This window comes from Mesoplodon bidens (assembly GCF_964165515.1).
Source record: "Mesoplodon bidens genome assembly, chromosome: 3".
Lineage (NCBI taxonomy): Eukaryota > Metazoa > Chordata > Mammalia > Artiodactyla > Ziphiidae > Mesoplodon > Mesoplodon bidens.
Window position 1 is genome coordinate 83,208,313 of NC_138178.1, and position 18,129 is coordinate 83,226,441.

Genomic DNA, 18,129 nt, shown 5'->3' on the forward strand with positions numbered 1-18,129 from the left:
AAAGCCACTACATAAATATTAAATATGAATGAACTAAACACCCTACTCAAACAACAGAGATTTTCACACTGGATTAAAAAAAAAACAAGATTGGGCTTCCCTGGTGGTGCAGTGGTTGAGAGTCCGCCTGCCGATGCAGGGGACATGGGTTCGTGCCCCGGTCCGGGATGATCCCACATGCCGCGGCCAGCTGGGCCCGTGAGCCATGGTCACTGAGCCTGCACGTCCGGAGCCTGTGCTCCACAATGGGAGAGGCCACAAGAGCGAGAGGCCCGCGTACCGCCAAAAAAAAAAAAAAAAAAAAAAAAACAAGATCCATATGATAAAGGACTTGTCTTTAGAATATATGATCTCTTACAACACAGAAGACAACAACCCAAAGAGGGGAGGGAGGATTTCAACAGACATTTCTCCAAAGACGATATACAAATGACCAAAAGCCTAGCAGAGGATGTTCAAAATCACTAGTCCTAGGGAAATGTAAATTAAATCCACAATGAGATTCTACTTCATACCCACTAGATTGGCTTTGTCAAAAGGACAAGACTATAAGAAACACTGTACAAGATATGGAGAAACGGGAACCTTCATACACTGGTAGTTGGAACATTAAATTATATAGTTACTTTCAAAACAGTTCATCAGGTTCTTAAAAAGTTAAAGAGAAACTCACCACATCACACAGCAATTTCTAGAAGTCTACCAAGACAAATGAAAACGTGTCCACGCAAAGACATGTATACTCATATATATATAAACACAGAGAGAAGGGGAGGGAAGGAGGGAGGGAGGGAAGAGAGGAGGAAGGGAGAAAGGAAGCAGGTGCAATAAAAAACAGGCAAATGAAAATAACGTATATCTGAATCAAGGGTATATGAGAATTCCTTGTATTATTCAGGTAATGTTTCTCTAAGTTTGAAAGTACATCAAAATTTTAAATTACCCAAATAAAGGGCAAGAATATCATGTAGCAAGCTCCCTCTACCAACCTCAACGAAGACCATATACAGCTTAAAAGTTACTAGAAAACTGTAGGTAATTTTAATAAAATCAATTCAAGAATATAGTGTGGTTGTAAAACCACTACAATGTGCTCTAAAATAATTTTTCTACTGAGTTAAAGTCATCTGTAAATTCTGTAACAGCACATTCATATCCACAAAATCTGACTGAAATAAACACAACTTTCCATTTCTAACACAGCATAATTCAAAAGTTCACTCTGAATGGGACTGGGTTTTTGGTTTTATTTTGGTTTTAACGCAAAGCATAATTACATAGTTATTCATAATTTGAGGTGTGTTACTTGTTTATTTAACAAAATACTGCTGCTCTGAAATAAACTTCATTTTCAGAGTGATAGTAATGTTAAAAAAAAAAGACCATGAAAATGCAAGCTGCATTTTAAAAAGCTTATAATAATCATTTAAATTCCGATGGTATCTGTAGGTTCACAATTCTCTACTCTTAGATTTTTAAAAAAACACTTTATATATGGTCAATCTAGATCATAATTAAGTGCATCTTAATGAAGTTTCCACTGATGTATGTAGAAATATGATTTACCAATAGCCAAATAGCATCATTTCTTTATCAAAGATAAGTGGTACTATCTAGGAATAAAGACAGTCCTTCAAGAATTTTATTTTCCTAAGTAAAAATACTTCCCAAGAGCGAAAGGCACAATTTCTATTCACATCTAGCACTGTAACCAACCATAAAATCATTACTTATTTTCAACTTAATAACTGATTGACATTTCTCAAACAAGCTGTTTTCAATCCTGATAGTTCTTTATTTTCTTTAATAAATTGCTGTTTGCAGTAGGTGTCCATCATGAGAATAATCAAAATTAGATAAATGTGACAAAAGACTGACAAAGTGTTTCACACCCTTGAGTGATACCAAGAATGGGAGAAAAGTGTTGCAAAATACGACTACTGCAGTGCTACTTATGGTCTTGCAATACAACCAACAATGCATCAAGAGCTATCATCTCACATCCAATTTCTTCCCCTCAAGAACAATCTGAATCTCTTTGACATCCAAAGTCTCATACTTCTGTAAAGCTTCTGCTAGATTCTTGTGCTCTTTGGCATGAGTCTTCAAGATATGTTTTGCTCACTCATACGAATCCTGAAATACAAAGCAGATATGTAAGAAGCAGAAACCTTAGGAGAAGCACAAACCCTAAATGAGATAAAAAGCCTTTATGCACCCTAAAAAAACTATAAAATCTATTGACTTCTAGTTATGAAAGATAAATGCATTTAAAAGCTTGGTTCCCTAAAGATAACTCTTTCATACTTTCAAATGTTACATTTTTAACCTCAAAGTCTATCATAGAGATAACTGAGGACTACTTAAACAAAAAGCTACTTAAGAAATAAAAGTATACACTGTACTCATCTGCTTTCTAAATAAGGTCTGTGAACACAGAAATCTATTTCTCTTTTCAGTATACGTGCTAAAAGGAAAGGGAGTTTGCTCCTTTTGCCTCTTGAGATTTCACCAATTTACTCAATCTAGAATGGCCAGAAAAGATATAATTTCCATTCTTTTACTTGGTAACACACTCACCTCTCAATACTGTAACACAGTATCATTAGAGGTGATCCCTGACTTCCATACATTTGATTTTTTTTTGCAACCCACCTTGAACTTTTCATTTAAATCCTTCAACTCTCTTTCCAAAGGTGAGTCTGAATTAAGTTTATCAGCTTATGAATAACAGCAGTAATAACAGTTCATTTTTGGCAGTGTCATATTTGCCTGTACAATGTTTCTGCCAATATTTTACTAGCAAATTATATTTTTGTCCTTATAAAATTGGGTGGAAAATGTAAAAGTGAATTTACCAACACCAAGAAGCACAGGTCATATAAACACAATACAATTACTAGACATTTTGAACATAACCATGTCCAAGTAAAATAATCAAATTAAAGAAAATACATAAAATATTAGAAATATATCAGCTAAAGAAGAACTGAATATTTAAATCACAATGTAAATTGTTCTGGGCTTCCCTAGTGGCACAGTGGTTAAGAATCCGCCTGCCAATCCCTGGTCCGGGAAGATCCCACATGCCGCGAAGCAACTAAGCCCGCGCGCCACAACCACTGAAGCCCCGCACCACAGCCACTGAAGCCCGTGCCCTAGAGCCCATGCTCAGCAACAAGAGAAGCCACCGCAATGAAGAGCAGCCCCTGCTCGCTGCAACTAGAGAAAGCCCACATGCAGCAACAAAGACCCAATGCAGCCAAAAATAAAATAAATAAATTTATTTTAAAAATATATATATATACATATATGTGTGTGTGTGTGTATATATATATATATATATATATATATATATATATATATATATATATATATATATATATATATATATTGTTCTTAGCCTATGGCCAGAATAAAATAAAGATCCAGTCTATGATCAGGGGTTCCAGTCTATGTCAAAGATCCAGTCTATGACATATTTAATCACGGCAGCAGCGGTGCACCTATTAACTTTATAAAACAGAGGAACTTTAGTTTTTTTGCAAGCACCCAAATATTTAGGCACATTTTGACTAAATAGATAAATAAACATTTAAAAAAAGAACATTACCCTCAGAAGGATTCTGGTTTCCTGTTCAATAGCAGATTGAGTTTCTGGACTCAGTTTCCCTGTATCACTGTAGGTCATAACTCCAAGCTAAAATCAATGAAAAGACAGAAATCCAACAGAAAACCCTCCAACACTAATGTATGTAACAGAGGAAGTACTATCCTATACATAAGAAAATAAATATCATGGGGGCAAGGAAAAAATACAATATAAAAATGCCCTTGAGGGCAAAAAAACTTCATTATTCTTCTGAAAGTATAATACTAAAAAGTGTGAACAAGAGAGAAAATTTTAAATCCTAAGTATCATTCTGAGTACCTTCTTAGAAAACCTTAGCAGGTATTCTAGTCCAGAAATCCACAATTCACAGAGTACTGGAATTGCTTTATGGAGCCACAGTGGTAATGTAGGAACGTGAAGTATGTGGAAAGGGCAAAGTAAGCAAGCTCAACAAGTAGGTCTTCGATGTCATATGAATAAAAAAGCTAAGGAATTTATATTATCATTTGGTTAATTCATGAAGTAATAACTCTTACTGTTTGAGCAGCTGGAATGGAAAGAGTATGTTACATTTCTCAGAAAATGACATTTAGTTTAGAGTCAGCTTTGTTAAATCCATTTGGAATGAGACAGGGGAAAATCTATCAATTTATAATGAGAATCCTCTCTCACAAAGAGACACTTGGCACATCAACATTTGATACATGAGGAAGGATTAAAATTAGCCATTACCTTTTCACTCATTGCAAATTTGGTGACCATCTGCTTTGCTATTTGGGTTGCATTATCAAAATCACTGGAAGCACCTAAAATTTTGAAATATACATAAAACTCAAGTTAAAAAAAATCTTTAAACCAACAAACACAATTTGAACCAAAGCTATTCTTTACAGCCAACCTGTTGTAATATGATCAGCTCCAAATATAAGTTCCTCTGCCACTCTTCCTCCCATACTGACGTCCATCTGAGCAAGAAGCTGAGCTCTAGTTTCGTTCCGTCGATCATTTTCAGGCAACAGGTACACCCAGACAATTGAAAAACAAAGAAAAAATTCAGACACAGTTTTGAAACACTTACATTAATAACCTGAATTATCATTTGTCTCTCATGACCTTACTTAATACCATGATGCTGAAAGCTCAGCGGCATTTAATAGAGATGGTCATGGTGATTGATTACCAAACCAGCTATGTATAAAATGAGGAAAGCAAAAGTGCAGTTTATAAATAGTAAGTAGTTAATGCTGCAATACAACTGTTTGTCCCTCGTTGCACAAAACTGTTTAAAACGTCTATAGGGACGTCCCTGGTGGTGCAGTGGTTAAGAATCTGCCTGCCAATGCAGGGGACACGGTTCGAGCCCTGGTCTGGGAAGATCCCACATGCCGCGGAGCAACTCAGCCTGTGCGCCACAACTACTGGGCCCGTGCTCTAGAGCCTGCAAGCCACAACCACTGAGCCCATGTACCACAACTACTGAGGCCCGCACGCCTAGAGCCTGTGCTCTGCAACAAGAGAAGCCACCGCAATGAGAAGCCCATACACCGCAATGAAGAGCAGCCCCCTCTCGCTTCCACTAGAGAAAGCCCGCGTGCGGCAAAGAAGACCCCACGCAGCCAAAAATAAAATTTTAAACATAAATAAATAAAAATAAATGTCTATAATTAGAAAGATATGAAAATGAAACTTGTACTCATTGAGAAAAAACTTAGAAAAACTATTGAACCAGTCACTATGATACATAATTTCTTTCGAGGGGAAAAGAGCAACTACATATTTAAGAATTATATTTTGCTGTCATTCCTGAATTACATTTCATAATGTAAATATATTATCTGAAATATTAAGGATATCCTTTATTAGCAGGTAAATTTCACAAGTATGTCTGACTTCAAGACAGTTGAGGAAGTTAAAGAAGAAAGTATCAACACACCTAGGAAGTAGCTGAATTTTCTTTTGAAATGTTTTCATCAGCAATTTCCGACATAAGCTCCTGGGGAGCACTATTTGAAAGGAAAGAAAAACTAAAGATACATGTCCAAGTGTTGGCCCTCGTGGCATGATTGTAGCTTTGTTGATAGGCATAGCATCGTTAGTGTAATATGCAATAATAGCGTGACCAGATTCATGATACGCTGTGATTGTTTTGTTTTTGTTATCAATTTCCACACTTCTACGCTCAGGCCCTAAGAATAAAAATTTACTTAAGTAAAATACTCCATTAAGAAGGTATATTTAAATGAATGAAGCTCCTTTGTCTCAAAGTCATTCTTAGAGTCATATGATTTAATATCATTAATAAATATTTTAAAAGTTTGAAAGTTTAAAAAATGAGTAGATTCCACTCTACAACACATGTAAACCATAATTTGTCAACTGAAAACCAAACTGTAAAAACTATCATCTTAATCCTTATATCAAAAGGAAAAGCTGTATTCTATTTCTAGAAAATAAACTTCTAATTTAACAGGAATATCATAACTAACCTGTTTTGAAGGCAATTCAAGATTTAAAGTAAAAATTAAATTCTGAAAAACAGTAAAATTAACTATTCTTTTATCAGCAATATCAGACAAGAGGAAAGACATGGGCACTCATGCCCCCCGACGAGTGTAATATAAGTTATAATATATTTGTTCTGTAACAGGCCAAACTGTGTTGCTCTGTTAGAGTGTATATTTGCATGTTTCTATACCTTTCTTTTTTATAAACTTTCTCTCAAAATTAAGAGTTTTTTCTCGGACTTCCCCGGTGGCGCAGTGGTTAAGAATCCGCCTGCCAATGCAGGGGACACGGGTTCGAGCTCTGGTCCAAGAAGACTCCACATGCCGCGGAGCAACTAAGCCCATGCGCCACAGCTACTGAGCCTGAGTTCTAGAGCCCATAAGCCACAACTACTGAAGCCCACGCACCTAGAGCCCATGTTCCACGAGAAGCCACCACAATGAGAAGCCCATGCACCGCAATGAAGGGTAGCCCCCGCTCGCCGCAACTAGAGAAAGCCCGCATGCAGCAACGAAGACCCAATGCAGCCAATAAATAAATAAATAAAAATTTTTTTTAAAGAGTGAATTACCACCAAACCAAAAATTATCAAGTGGCAATTTTTAAAAACAAGAATTTTTTCTCTAACTTAATGAACAGTATAAGATAGGGAAAAAAAAAAAAAAGAAAACCTACCCATTAGGATTTTATCTTTGGAGAACTCTAGTTTCTTCATGGTTACCACTTCTTTTCCATCAACAGCTGCCTTTAAAGCAGCTTGGTTCACAAGATTCTCCAACCCTGCTCCAGAAAAGCCAACAGTACCTCGAGCTATGATTTCTGGATCAACAGCTATATGCAGACAGGACACAATATTAAAATTTCAGAAGAGCTAATAAAAAGCTCTTCATAAAGAACTCACATTGCAAAAGAAAAAAGAAGATAGCCATCATGAGCTGTAATTTTACAAAAGCTTACTTCACTAAATTCTAAGGGGTAAAAGCCAAAACTGCTAGTAAACACACCATTAAAATTGTCATTGGGACAAATCACAAAAGTTCTTATATTTAAATAACTTTGTGATAAACAGAGAAAGGTAGAGTTGCCAGATAACGATTTACAAACCTTTAATTATGGCCTAACCACAAACTGAAAAAGCACATTCATAGACATTTTGTTTTCAGAATTTCATCTTGAAATAACTTTGGACATAAAAGCCCCCCTTATTATCGGAAACATATTTGGTTTTAAGAATTGATTCAGGTACCTTTGAAAATACTGCAGCTTTAATAGCTGCTTTTATTACTCAGGTAGTTCCATAATATTTCCATGTGTTTTGTTTTATAGTCTGCTTCCCCTCTTTTGGCCCCAAAGTGACTATATCATGAGGTACTATGCTCATAATATACAGGTGCTTTTTATATGATTTTATATTTTACATTCATCTAAAGAAACATTTATACATAGATTTCATCAAGTATTATCTAAGTACTCAAAAGAAAACTTTCTTTAGAATCGGGATTCAAAATGACAGAATCTCTGGACACACATTAATGGAGAAATGGACTTTATGGACAAACAAGAGGAGAGAAAAATAGACCTTTAAAGGAATTTGTCTTTTAAGACATCCTGAGTAAGGACCACAAACAGGGTGGATTGATATACTACCATTTTATGGAGATAATGTCTGTATCGTCGAATTAAGACTTACACTGATCAAACTTTATTTTATTGAGATACCACTTCAAGATTTCTGTTCGACCTTTTACATCTGGCCTGGGAACTGTAACCTGCATGTCAAAATGACCAGGACGTATTAAGGCGCTAAAGGGAGAATACAAAAAGAAAATATAAATTAATAAGCTGACTGTGCTGAAGGTCAAGTTAAACAGGACTGACATCCTAAAGAGAAGATGGAAAGACAATGGCAACCAATAATTATTTTGAACATAACTATTCAGATTAGTTCCTTATAAAACATGGCTCAAAGAACAGTTTCAATAACCAGAAGGCAGAACACAGGTTCATATAGATAAATGTGTGCATCTAGATAGCATACAACCCTTCAGAGACAAAGACATGCAAGTCAGCCAGTCAAGGAACAAATAATTCTACAGCAATCTATTATGAGAGCTACACATCCATCTTACTGCTATTAAGTACAAAATGTTAAACTAGAGTCTTAGGCAAGAGCCAACTATTAGATCAAATGAAAGTATGAATAACTTCTATATAATAAAACCAATAAAAATTTTAAACTATAGTAAATTTTATTCTAAAAATCCTCTCTACCCCCCACCCAAAAGCTTTGTGATGTTTAAGTTGTGAGAAGATTCTTTTAGCAGCTTTACTGAGATACAATTTTCATATCATAGAATTTGAAGTCGAAAACCCAGTGTTGTTTTTTTTAACATCATTATTGGAGTATAATTTGCTTTACAATGTTGTGTTATTTTCTGCTGTATAGCAAAGTGAATCAGTTATACATATACATATATCCCCATATCCCCTCCCTCTTGCATCTCCCTCCCTGCCACCCTCCCTATCCCACCCCTCTAGGTGGTCACAAAGCACCGAGCTGATCTCCCTGTGCTGTGCCGCTGCTTCCCACTAGCTATCTACTTTACGTTTGGTAGTGTAACCCAGTGGTTTTTAATATATTCAGAGTTGCCCAACCATCACCACAATCTAATTTTAGAGAATTTTTACCCCCTCCCTCTCTTCTCCAGCTGAAAGAAACCCCAAATCTACTGGCAGTTATTCCCTATTTTCCCTAACCTCTGGCAACCACTAAGTTCCTTTCTGTTGCTATGGATCTGCTTATTCTAGACATTTCATATAAAAGCAATCATATAATATGTGATGTTTTGTGATGGGTTTCCTTCACTTAGCACAATATTTTTAAAGGTCATCACTATTCTAGAATATATCACAAAATTTTAATACTTACGTATCTAATGCCTCTGGGAAGTTTGTGGCTCCTATGATGATAACTCCTTCGTTGGGTTTAAAACAATTATAAAAAAAAAGGGACCTTTTCATTGAAAATTAAAACAGCACACATGTAGAAATGTTCTATGCAAAACTGTTTATCGTTAATCTTACTAACAGCAAAGAAAAGGGATTGATCTTTTTAATGGCCAAAATGATAAGGCATCTCTAATTGTTTTCTTAAAATGCCAGTGCACTTCAATAAAAGTGTTAATAATAAATCACCAAGTCATCTGTGGTTACATACCTTCATAATAATTTTTCTAGTTAGGAAGAGATGACCTGACACAAAAAGCTTGAGTCCCCGACTAATTTTTGAAAAACATTTTCAAGTTTACCAATTCAAATTATTTGCTCCTAGACTTCCAGAGTGTCTTACATGACTTTAAGAAACAATTTTTTGATCTACAGCAACACTCAAAATAGGGTTTTATATTTCTTTCGTACATCATAGTAGTACTTAAAAATGCCTTATAATTCCATAATCACATAAACATTCTCTTCTACAATTTAAAACTTGTCTTTTCAGATTAATTTTTGAAAAGGAGTGTTCTTGTAGTCTCTTGAGTTGGTGTTTTACAATTAAATCTTTTCATTAAACTTAAAAATGCTTATTGCTCTAATATCCAGGAAATGAATATTTGCACATATTCGTGAAAGAGTATATTTCATATCCTTAAACAAATGTTGCAATATATAATCAAAAAATTGAATCTCATAGTTTTCTTCCCCAGTCTTGTTTATATTTTCAAAAGTTCAGAACTCTGCATAGGTTTGCATCATTTAATTATACCAGGTTAGTATATTTTACAGATATTTATCTTAACATCATATGCTTTTCCTGAATACGTTTATCTATTACTAATCCAAATGCATTTATCCAAATCTTTCTTCTAAGTCCCCTGGGTGCCTCAAATTTGTTATGCCCCAAACTGAAGACATTGTCCCTGATGCTTTCCTCTTTCCTGACTCTTTGTAAGCTACTCTGTCATCTGTCTTCCCCATCCTAGTAGATAACATCACTGAAATACCAAAGCAGGAAAAATCCTGGACTCCATCCCTCCCTGAAATCACCACATCCTGTTGCTCATCAAGTTCAGTATTTTCTACCTGCTTACCATTTTTCATTTCCTATTACTTTCTCACTTATAATTTTGAAATGCTCTTTTCTAGTTTTGCTCCCCTGATGTTCATCTTTACGCTGCTGCCCGAGTGACCTTTCTAAAATATATCTGTGAAGATGTAACACCTCTACTTATGTAGTGGATCCCCATCACGTGAAGGAGAAAGTTCATGTTCTAGGAGGACACTTGCTTTTTTTGGTTTGGCTCTGATCCTCCAGTTTTGTCTCTCCATACCATTCCCGGTAACTGTGTTCTAGTTTTCCACGTGGCTTGTTATGTTGTTTCATGCCTCGTCCTTTTGCTCAGGCTGCCTTTTCTAGAATCCCCTTCACATCCCCGCTCTACACTGTGTGTGTCTTTGAAGACACAGACCTGTCTTTGCAGCATTTCCTGAGCTACCGAGATACAGCTGACTCCTCTTTCCTGTGTGCCCTTCCTGTACTCTGTTCACATCAGTTGTAGAGCTTTTGAATGATACTTTACTGTTCTTACTTGTTTTCATGTAGCTCTACTTCTCCTGGAATACAGAGCAGAATCGGTCTTCTATTTATATTTCCAGCTTTTCTCCCAGGATAGTGCCTATGATTTGACAGATCCAGTAAACGTTTGTGGTCTTACTGATTGATTGAATGACCAAATGAATGAATATGATGTTTTCTGGAATGAGGTGTTTGTTTTATTTTGTTTTGTTTTTATAGGAAGGAGCAACAAATCCAGAAATTGGAGAAAAAGAAAATGATACTGATATTGAACGTGCTCCACAGGATCAAACAGATCCTAACAATTTGACTTCTTTTTTTTTTTTTTTTTTTTTTTTTTTTTTTTTGCGGTACGCAGGCCTCTCACTGTTATGGCCTCTCCCGTTGCGGAGCACAGGCTCCGGACGCGCAAGCCCAGCGGCCACGGCTCACGGGCCCAGCCGCTCTGCGGCATGTGGGATCTTCCCGTACCAGGGCACGAATCCGTATCCCCTGCATCGGCAGGCGGACCCTCAACCACTGCGCCACCAGTGAAGCCCTTTTTTTTTTTTTCCATTTCTTTTTAAGTATATTTCTTTTGCTCCGTTTCTTCAGAAGTATCCCAACTACTACCAACTTTTTCTTCCTGAAAATGCCTCAACCCTCTGAAATTCTTTTCTGCTACTTTATTTTATTTAAATATTTGTGGATGGAGATAGACATATATGTATTTAAAATTCATAGTAGTAAATGTTCTCATTAATGTATCTGTGGCTGCATTTTACAGATATGATGTCAGCATTAGGATTAGGAGAAGAGGAAGGTATAGAATCACCTTGGGATTCTGAGGTACTGTCTTCTATTATTATTATTTTTTTATTTTAAAATATAAGCACTGAATGATGTTAAAACATAAAACGGGGGGTGCTTTGACTTTACTTTCTCACCTTTGCCTTTGCCCATCAAAAGTTTTTCCTTATATTTTTAACCTGTAATTAATTAAATAATTGTGTGCTAAGTATAATAACTACCACATAGTGCACTTTTGTTAATTTGCAAGATTCACCTAATGAAACCAGTGTAGCACAGAGCAAAAACCAAGGCTTAGAAGTCATAAGGAATCAGTTTGGGTTCTGAAGTTAAATTTATCTAAAAACTGAAGCATTATTCCAGGTCAGCCTATGGCCAAATGTATGTTTCTTTTTTCTTTTCTTTCTTAAAAAAATTTTTGTTGGAGTATAGTTGATTTACAATGTTGTGTTAGTTTCAGATATACAGCAAAGTGAATCAGTTATACATATATCCACTCTTTTTTCGATTCCTTCCCCACATAGGCCATTACAGGGTATTCAGTAGAGTTCTCTGTGCTATACAGGAGGTCCTTATTATTGATCTATTTTATATATAGTAGGGTGTATCTGTCAGTCCCAGTCTCCCAAGCAAATGTATGTTTCTTTGGTACATATGGATGTGTAAAACTCCTAGTGAGGTTCAGAGAGAAACAGGTTGAAATGTAGTTTTTTACCACTTAGACCTGAAAAAGATAGTGCCTGAGACTTGAAAGTATTAGTACATTTGGATTTTCAAATAGATCTGCAAGGAACGTTTCAAGAGAAGCAAAAGAATGGGGAATAATAAGTATGTGGCGTTATAATAACAACAGTTTGGTTTAGCGATGTTTTAATAAGTACACACCATTTTGGATAAACTAGTGTGCGCTGAGTACCTTTATGGCAGCCATACTTGAAGTAACGTAAATATAAAGTAATGATGACCTGTTGTAAGGTGACAGCTATGGAAAGAGATAAGAAGGGCCTGATCTGTTAGATATAGGCGGCTGCTGCAGTGATATAGCACTGTGTTTAAAGTCAAAAGACATGGTAGCATCCTGGTTCTGTCACGTGCTGTGGGATCTTGGAAAAAACTTGTCTACCCTGGTTGAGCGTCAGTGACGTCCTTCGTAAAAATGGTACTGGTACTCACTTCTCAGGTATGTGTAGGGAACAGATGTGGTAACAGCTGTGGACACACCTTGTAAACTGTAAAGGGTGCTATAGAAATGTAAGACAAAAATGATCACAGTGCATGGACATATATACACTACCAAACGTAAGGTAGATAGATAGTGGGAAGCAGCCGCAGAGCACAGGGAGATCAGCTCGGTGCTTTGTGACTGCCTGGAGGGGTGGGATGGGGAGGGTGGGAGGGAGGGAGATGCATGAAGGAAGGGATGTGGGAACAGATGTATATGTATGACTGATTCACTTTGTTATAAAGCAGAAACTAATAAAAAAAATGATCACAGTGGCAATGAGTGACTCACTAAATGCTGGGGCACTTTTTTAAAACCTGAAGGACAATAAAATGACAGTAGTGTTAAGAATAGGAAAATTAGAACGGGCATGTGGATTTCTAGCTTGGGGTATGTTAAGGTTCTATAGACTGTTATCGGAAATCTCCTATAGGTATCAAGTGCTTTGGTACTTGAGGTCCTCTCGACATTTTAAATGTTTTGATCTTAAATAAATTCCTGTTATTGAATACCAACTATATACTGGACAGACACTGACTGTACCAATTGAGGGGTTAGGCTGTAGTGGTGGGAACATAAAACCAAACAGGAATCCTTTATAAGTCACTGTTAAGTCCTTCATGTAAAGAAAATGGAGAGGGCTTCCCTGGTGGCACAGTGGTTGAGAGTCCACCTGCCGATGCAGGGGATACAGGTTCGTTCCCCGGTCCGGGAAGTTCCCACGTACCGCGGAGCGGCTGTGCCCGTGAGCCATGGCCGCTAAGCCTGCGCGTCCGGAGCCTGTGCTCCTCAATGGGAGAGCCCACAACAGTGAGAGACAAAGAAAATGGAGAATGTTACGTTAGACAACATTGAGAGAGTTTGTAGTTAGGATGGGGATGGGAGTGGGAGTGGAATTTAGGTAGTCAGAAAAGATCTGCATGTGAGAAAAGCTACCAAGGGGAGGATGGGAAGGAGCCAATCACGTGAGGGTCCAGGGGAGGGACATTCTGGACAGAGAGAACAGTGGATCCCATCTGTTCATCATTACACTCTCGCATCTTGGAATGACCAGGAAACAGGAAGTGGGGTAACTGTCCTTACAATCACTTTTATCATTGTTGTTGTATGTAGAAAATAAAATGTGCATAAGAAAAGCTTGGCACACTTAGATAATTAATAAATAAAAGTTCTTACTCTTCCCTTATTAAAGCTTGCTGTACTTTTTTGAAGAGTTGGATAACTATATTTAAATTTTCTTCTATGATTTAAACATAAAAGTTTTTCTTACTACTTCGCTATTTTATTCAACTATTTTTCCTATCAATAAAAATTTTATCAAATAACAGATTCTTATAAGCCCTTGTGTACCTAAATGAAGCAGCTTCTACAGTGTTCTGTTTATGCTCAACATGACATACTTCATGGTTTCTTTTCATGCCAAGTATATTAATTTAATACTAAAAAATTTCTGTCTTTAGAAATATTTTAAATTTATAGCAAGTGTACTTATTAAAGAATTTAGTTAAACACATATTTTTTTAAAATACTCTCTTCTTTTGACAAGGAGTGTAAAGTAGAGTTAGGTGTTTTGAAGTTAATTCTTTGCTGAAATGTGCCTGTAAGTCAGGCACATTTTTTGTCTGTGAAAATAATTCCTCTGGCTTTCCATGCTCAGTTTACAGAGTCAGTAGCCAAATGAGGATAAAAGATAGACTTGATCTAGAGAGTGTATATGAAGTTTTCTGTTTCAATGTTTGGGTTTTCAATGCATGCTTCTCTTATTTTTAAATCTAATTGCTTGTAAGGTAGGAAATTTTTAAAAAGTAGGGTATTTTCAGCTATTAGAAGGGGATTAGGAAAGCTTTATGCAACTCATTATTAATATCAATTTTAACAGAGTATCTCTGAGAGTCTTCCAGAGAAGTATGTTGATCATTTATCTGGAGCTGCAGGTCAAAGAGGAAAAAATATATTAAATGGACAAGTAGAAGGTAAGAACGATATTTTTATGAAAAAGTCATTTGACAGCATGTTGATTTAAAATGGGAATTCTGATATATTCTAATAGCCAAAGAAAATCACCTGTCGGTTAAGAGGAAGAATCATTCCTCACACTGATTTCAAGTTGAACTGAGCCTGTCTCATTCTGGAAAAGAAGTGCTGTATCAGAAGAACTAAGCAGCTACATCTTTTTTTCTTGTCAAAAATCCATCAGCAGTTTTTAGGCAGTTTTTATTTGGCCAAAAAGCAGTGCTTGAATACTTAACTGTGTGCTGTGTTCTATTTAAGCTCTGAGTGTCCAGATGTTCTTTTGTAGACAACATGCCATGATAGAATCATCTATCTCCATGTCTGTTACCAAGTTACACTGTGAAGTGTGCCACCCTTTTGAGGTGGTCCTCAAAGACACAGTTTGCTTGTTGTTGAACCAAGTGTCCTAAAGCATGTACCTGAAGTTATATCATTTTTTATTCTAAAAAGCTATGCAGCTTATATTCTGAAAACTATTAAAAAACATAACACTGTTGATGCAAAAAAAAAAAAAGAAAATCACTTGTCAAATGCATAGTGAGGAAAAAGATGAGAAAAGGAGGGAAGCTGTGTATCTTATCTGGTGTCAGCCACAGATTAAATTGAGAGTCCCCTTTAAGGAGCTAAATTATTCGTTCCGTTTCAAGGTACTCTACAACCTAAGGAAAGTCGGGAAATGAGGAAGAGGAAAGAAGGACTAAAGAATGAGAGAGGCAGAGGTTACAGGGAGTAAATGAAGGAAAAGGAAGCAGGGGTCTGTGGAGGACGGGGGCAAAGTAAAATAGGTCTTTAGAAAAGGGAAGCGAAGAGTATTTGAAACGTGAGACAAATTTGAAGTGAGCTTCCAGCACCGAAACTTGTCAGAGACGAACAGCAAAGCTTTCCCACTCTTACTGTGGGAATGTAGAAGCAGACTCATAGATCAGAGTTTCTCAAATTTTCATTAGTCCCCTGGGGACCTTGTGAAAAGTGCACATGCTGAGCAGCAGGTCTGGGATTGTGCATTTCTGACAAGCTCTCAGAGTAGCAAGGGTGTAGGCTTGCATTGAGAGAAATCTGGAAGAGGAGCCACTGGGTAGTTCAAGACAGAACAGGATCAAGGAAAAGCATTATTTTGTTTTTCTTTCTGAGTGTGTTTATAGCCAGAGGGTAGCAAAGCGTTGAAGTAGAACTTATAGAGGTAAGGTGCCACTGCTAAGCAAAGAGGAAAAAAGAAGTGGTGGGGATGATCCATAAAAAGAATGTCAAAGGGGGAGAATTAAGACCACAGATCCAGAGACTACCTTTGAAGAGGAAAGAATACAGTGAAAGGAAAGAGGGGGGAAAGAAGGGTGTTAGGGAGGTGATTGTGGAGGTGATGAGGAAACGTGAGAGAACTCTCGTTAGATGACTTCAGTGTATTTACACTGAAACAAGGTTAGGTCATTGCTGCTCCAGAGAATACTGGAAGCAGGAGTGGGTGCTAGAATTGAGGTAAACCCCAGCTCCTCCTTGTAACTATCAGGCATCAAAGATATATGTTGTGTTAGTATGTGTTATTCAAATGAGATTAATTTGAATATGGAAGCATTGGCTGTTTTTTGTTTTTTAAGATAGGTTTGTGGTTTTTTTTTTTTTGGCTGCTTGGCTTGGCATGTGGGACCTTAAATTCCCCAACCAGGGATTGAACCCGTGCCCCCTGCAGTAGAAGCATGGGGTCTTCACCACTGGACCGCCAGGGGAGTCCCTAAGATAGCTAATTTTTTGCTGATAATTGTTTCGCAAAAATCCTTTTAAACATTAGCATGATATACTGAACCAAACTAATTTTGGAAACAAAAGAAATTAATAGGGTTCATTCCCTAAATGCTAAAATTGTTATTTTCAGTAAATACTACACTGATTTTGAAATATGAAAGATTTTTAATATCTAATAATTCTGTGGCAGTAAAATTTACTTTTTCCTTTTTGATAGTCGTACTTCGATGTTGAAAACTTATAATACGTTATTTCTTAGATGTGCCTTATATACCTTCTTGCATGAGTGGATCGAGAAACTTTAAGATGACTAAACTAGAGGATCCAAGAAATGTAGGCATACCAGTAGCCCACATGGGTATGGAAAAACATGAATATTTTTATGAACTATTATTCTACAAGTGTATATCCAAGCTGATCAGTTCATAACACTTTCTCTGATGAGAAATGAACTATACATTCAACTGAACTGTCATCCCAACTGTGCACTTCCTAAATTACAGGACAAATTGAAGAACATGATAAATACCTGTAGTATAATGGTGTAAATGATGCTGCTGTATTGCATTCAAGATATGCTGTTGCATTTTACCATCAGCTTTCACATTTACCTTCTCGGGGTCATGATTTGTTGCTCTGATTAAAGATCACTTTTCTCCTCATCAATCAGCATGCTCACATTGGTACATGTGCATTTTTCTATTTTATAAAGGCTTTTGGAACATAATCTTACTTTTGAAATCTTAACTGCATGTTTTGTTAAACCTGTACTCCTATTTTTTCTTCAGTATCTATAGTGGATTCATATGTCTGTCTTGTTGCAGTCCTAACTTCCCCCAAGAAAGAAAACACCAAAACCTAAAGTATTCACTGCCAAGGCCAAGCACGAGGGTTCTGCTCAGTACTAACTGCATGAATATATAGTTGGCTTTCATAGTTATGTGTAATTGATTCTATGTCCCTTTTGCCTTTTAGATTCTCCTGAAAAATATCCTCACTTGAAGGTAAAAACTTATATTTTTGTCTTGAATTATTAACTACAGATTGTATCAAATGTACATTATTTATTAATCAACTTGTTTCACAACCCATTCAGCCTGCAGTTGGAGTGAAAGATTCTGTTCCTAATAAAGCAGTAGGAATGAAGGATTTACAAACAGCCAGATCAGGTAAATTTTGCAGTGCAAATTTCACTCTGGAAAGAGGTACACTAAAATATTTGAAACACTCACAGCCTTCATATTCCTAATTCTTTCTTCTTTTGTTTTTGCAAGTTTAATTGAAGGATTTGACATAAATAAGGCACATGTTATTGCTGGTATCCATGTTTTGAAAAACAGATATTTACAAGCATAAGAAAAAGATATTTTTAAAATGTAAGCTTTAACTCAGATGTTTCTATGTACGTTTCAATACCCTAAAGTTCTCAGTTTGGAATCTCTGTACTTCTTAGGGATTCTCAGAGGTTAATTATTAGATTCTAAGATTTTTCCAGTTTTATAAAATGCTTATTTGAATTCTGACCTTAACCTAGAGTAAAGCTTCACTTGCTAACGTGTCAATTGTAGTTCAACTTTAATTATTTCATTTTAGTGGTGTTACACGGATGAGCTTAAGCCAACCAGATGTTTTGATTAGCAGACTCTGTGTGTGTGTGTGTGTGTGTGTGTGTGTGGT

The 18,129-nt window shown here is 36.5% G+C and overlaps 3 protein-coding genes across 11 annotated transcripts in view; 1 reads left to right on the forward strand and 2 right to left on the reverse strand.

Annotated features, from left to right (window-relative positions):
- The window catches only part of LOC308614817 (ankyrin repeat domain-containing protein 26-like), a 165,322-nt gene that overhangs the window by 91,628 nt on the left and 55,565 nt on the right, over positions 1-18,129 (forward strand). For all 9 annotated transcript variants that reach the window (XR_014015439.1, XM_081229572.1, XM_081229573.1 and 6 more), the window contains exons 27-31: positions 11,458-11,519; positions 14,582-14,675; positions 16,712-16,810; positions 17,428-17,456; positions 17,549-17,621. Coding sequence is in view for 8 of the 9 variants with exons in the window: in XM_081229572.1 (XP_081085698.1) it covers positions 11,458-11,519; positions 14,582-14,675; positions 16,712-16,810; positions 17,428-17,456; positions 17,549-17,621 (357 nt within the window). In the remaining variant the exon portion in view is untranslated. The remainder of the gene's footprint in view (positions 1-11,457; positions 11,520-14,581; positions 14,676-16,711; positions 16,811-17,427; positions 17,457-17,548; positions 17,622-18,129) is intronic.
- On the reverse strand, positions 1,686-5,169 carry LOC308614829 (ATP-dependent zinc metalloprotease YME1L1-like). Its single transcript, XM_081229594.1, has 4 exons — positions 4,512-5,169; positions 4,346-4,419; positions 3,614-3,700; positions 1,686-2,136 (listed from the first exon to the last, which is right to left on the reverse strand). The coding sequence occupies exons 1-4, from the start codon at positions 4,576-4,578 to the stop codon at positions 2,122-2,124; spliced, it is 243 nt and encodes an 80-aa protein (XP_081085720.1). The 5' UTR covers positions 4,579-5,169; the 3' UTR covers positions 1,686-2,121.
- LOC308614963 (ATP-dependent zinc metalloprotease YME1L1-like) lies at positions 4,777-10,499 on the reverse strand (the record flags this gene model as incomplete). The annotated part of the gene is made up of 6 exons (XM_081229859.1): positions 4,777-4,801; positions 5,547-5,799; positions 6,794-6,949; positions 7,809-7,921; positions 9,048-9,131; positions 10,447-10,499. The coding sequence occupies 6 exons, from the start codon at positions 10,497-10,499 to the stop codon at positions 4,777-4,779; spliced, it is 684 nt and encodes a 227-aa protein (XP_081085985.1).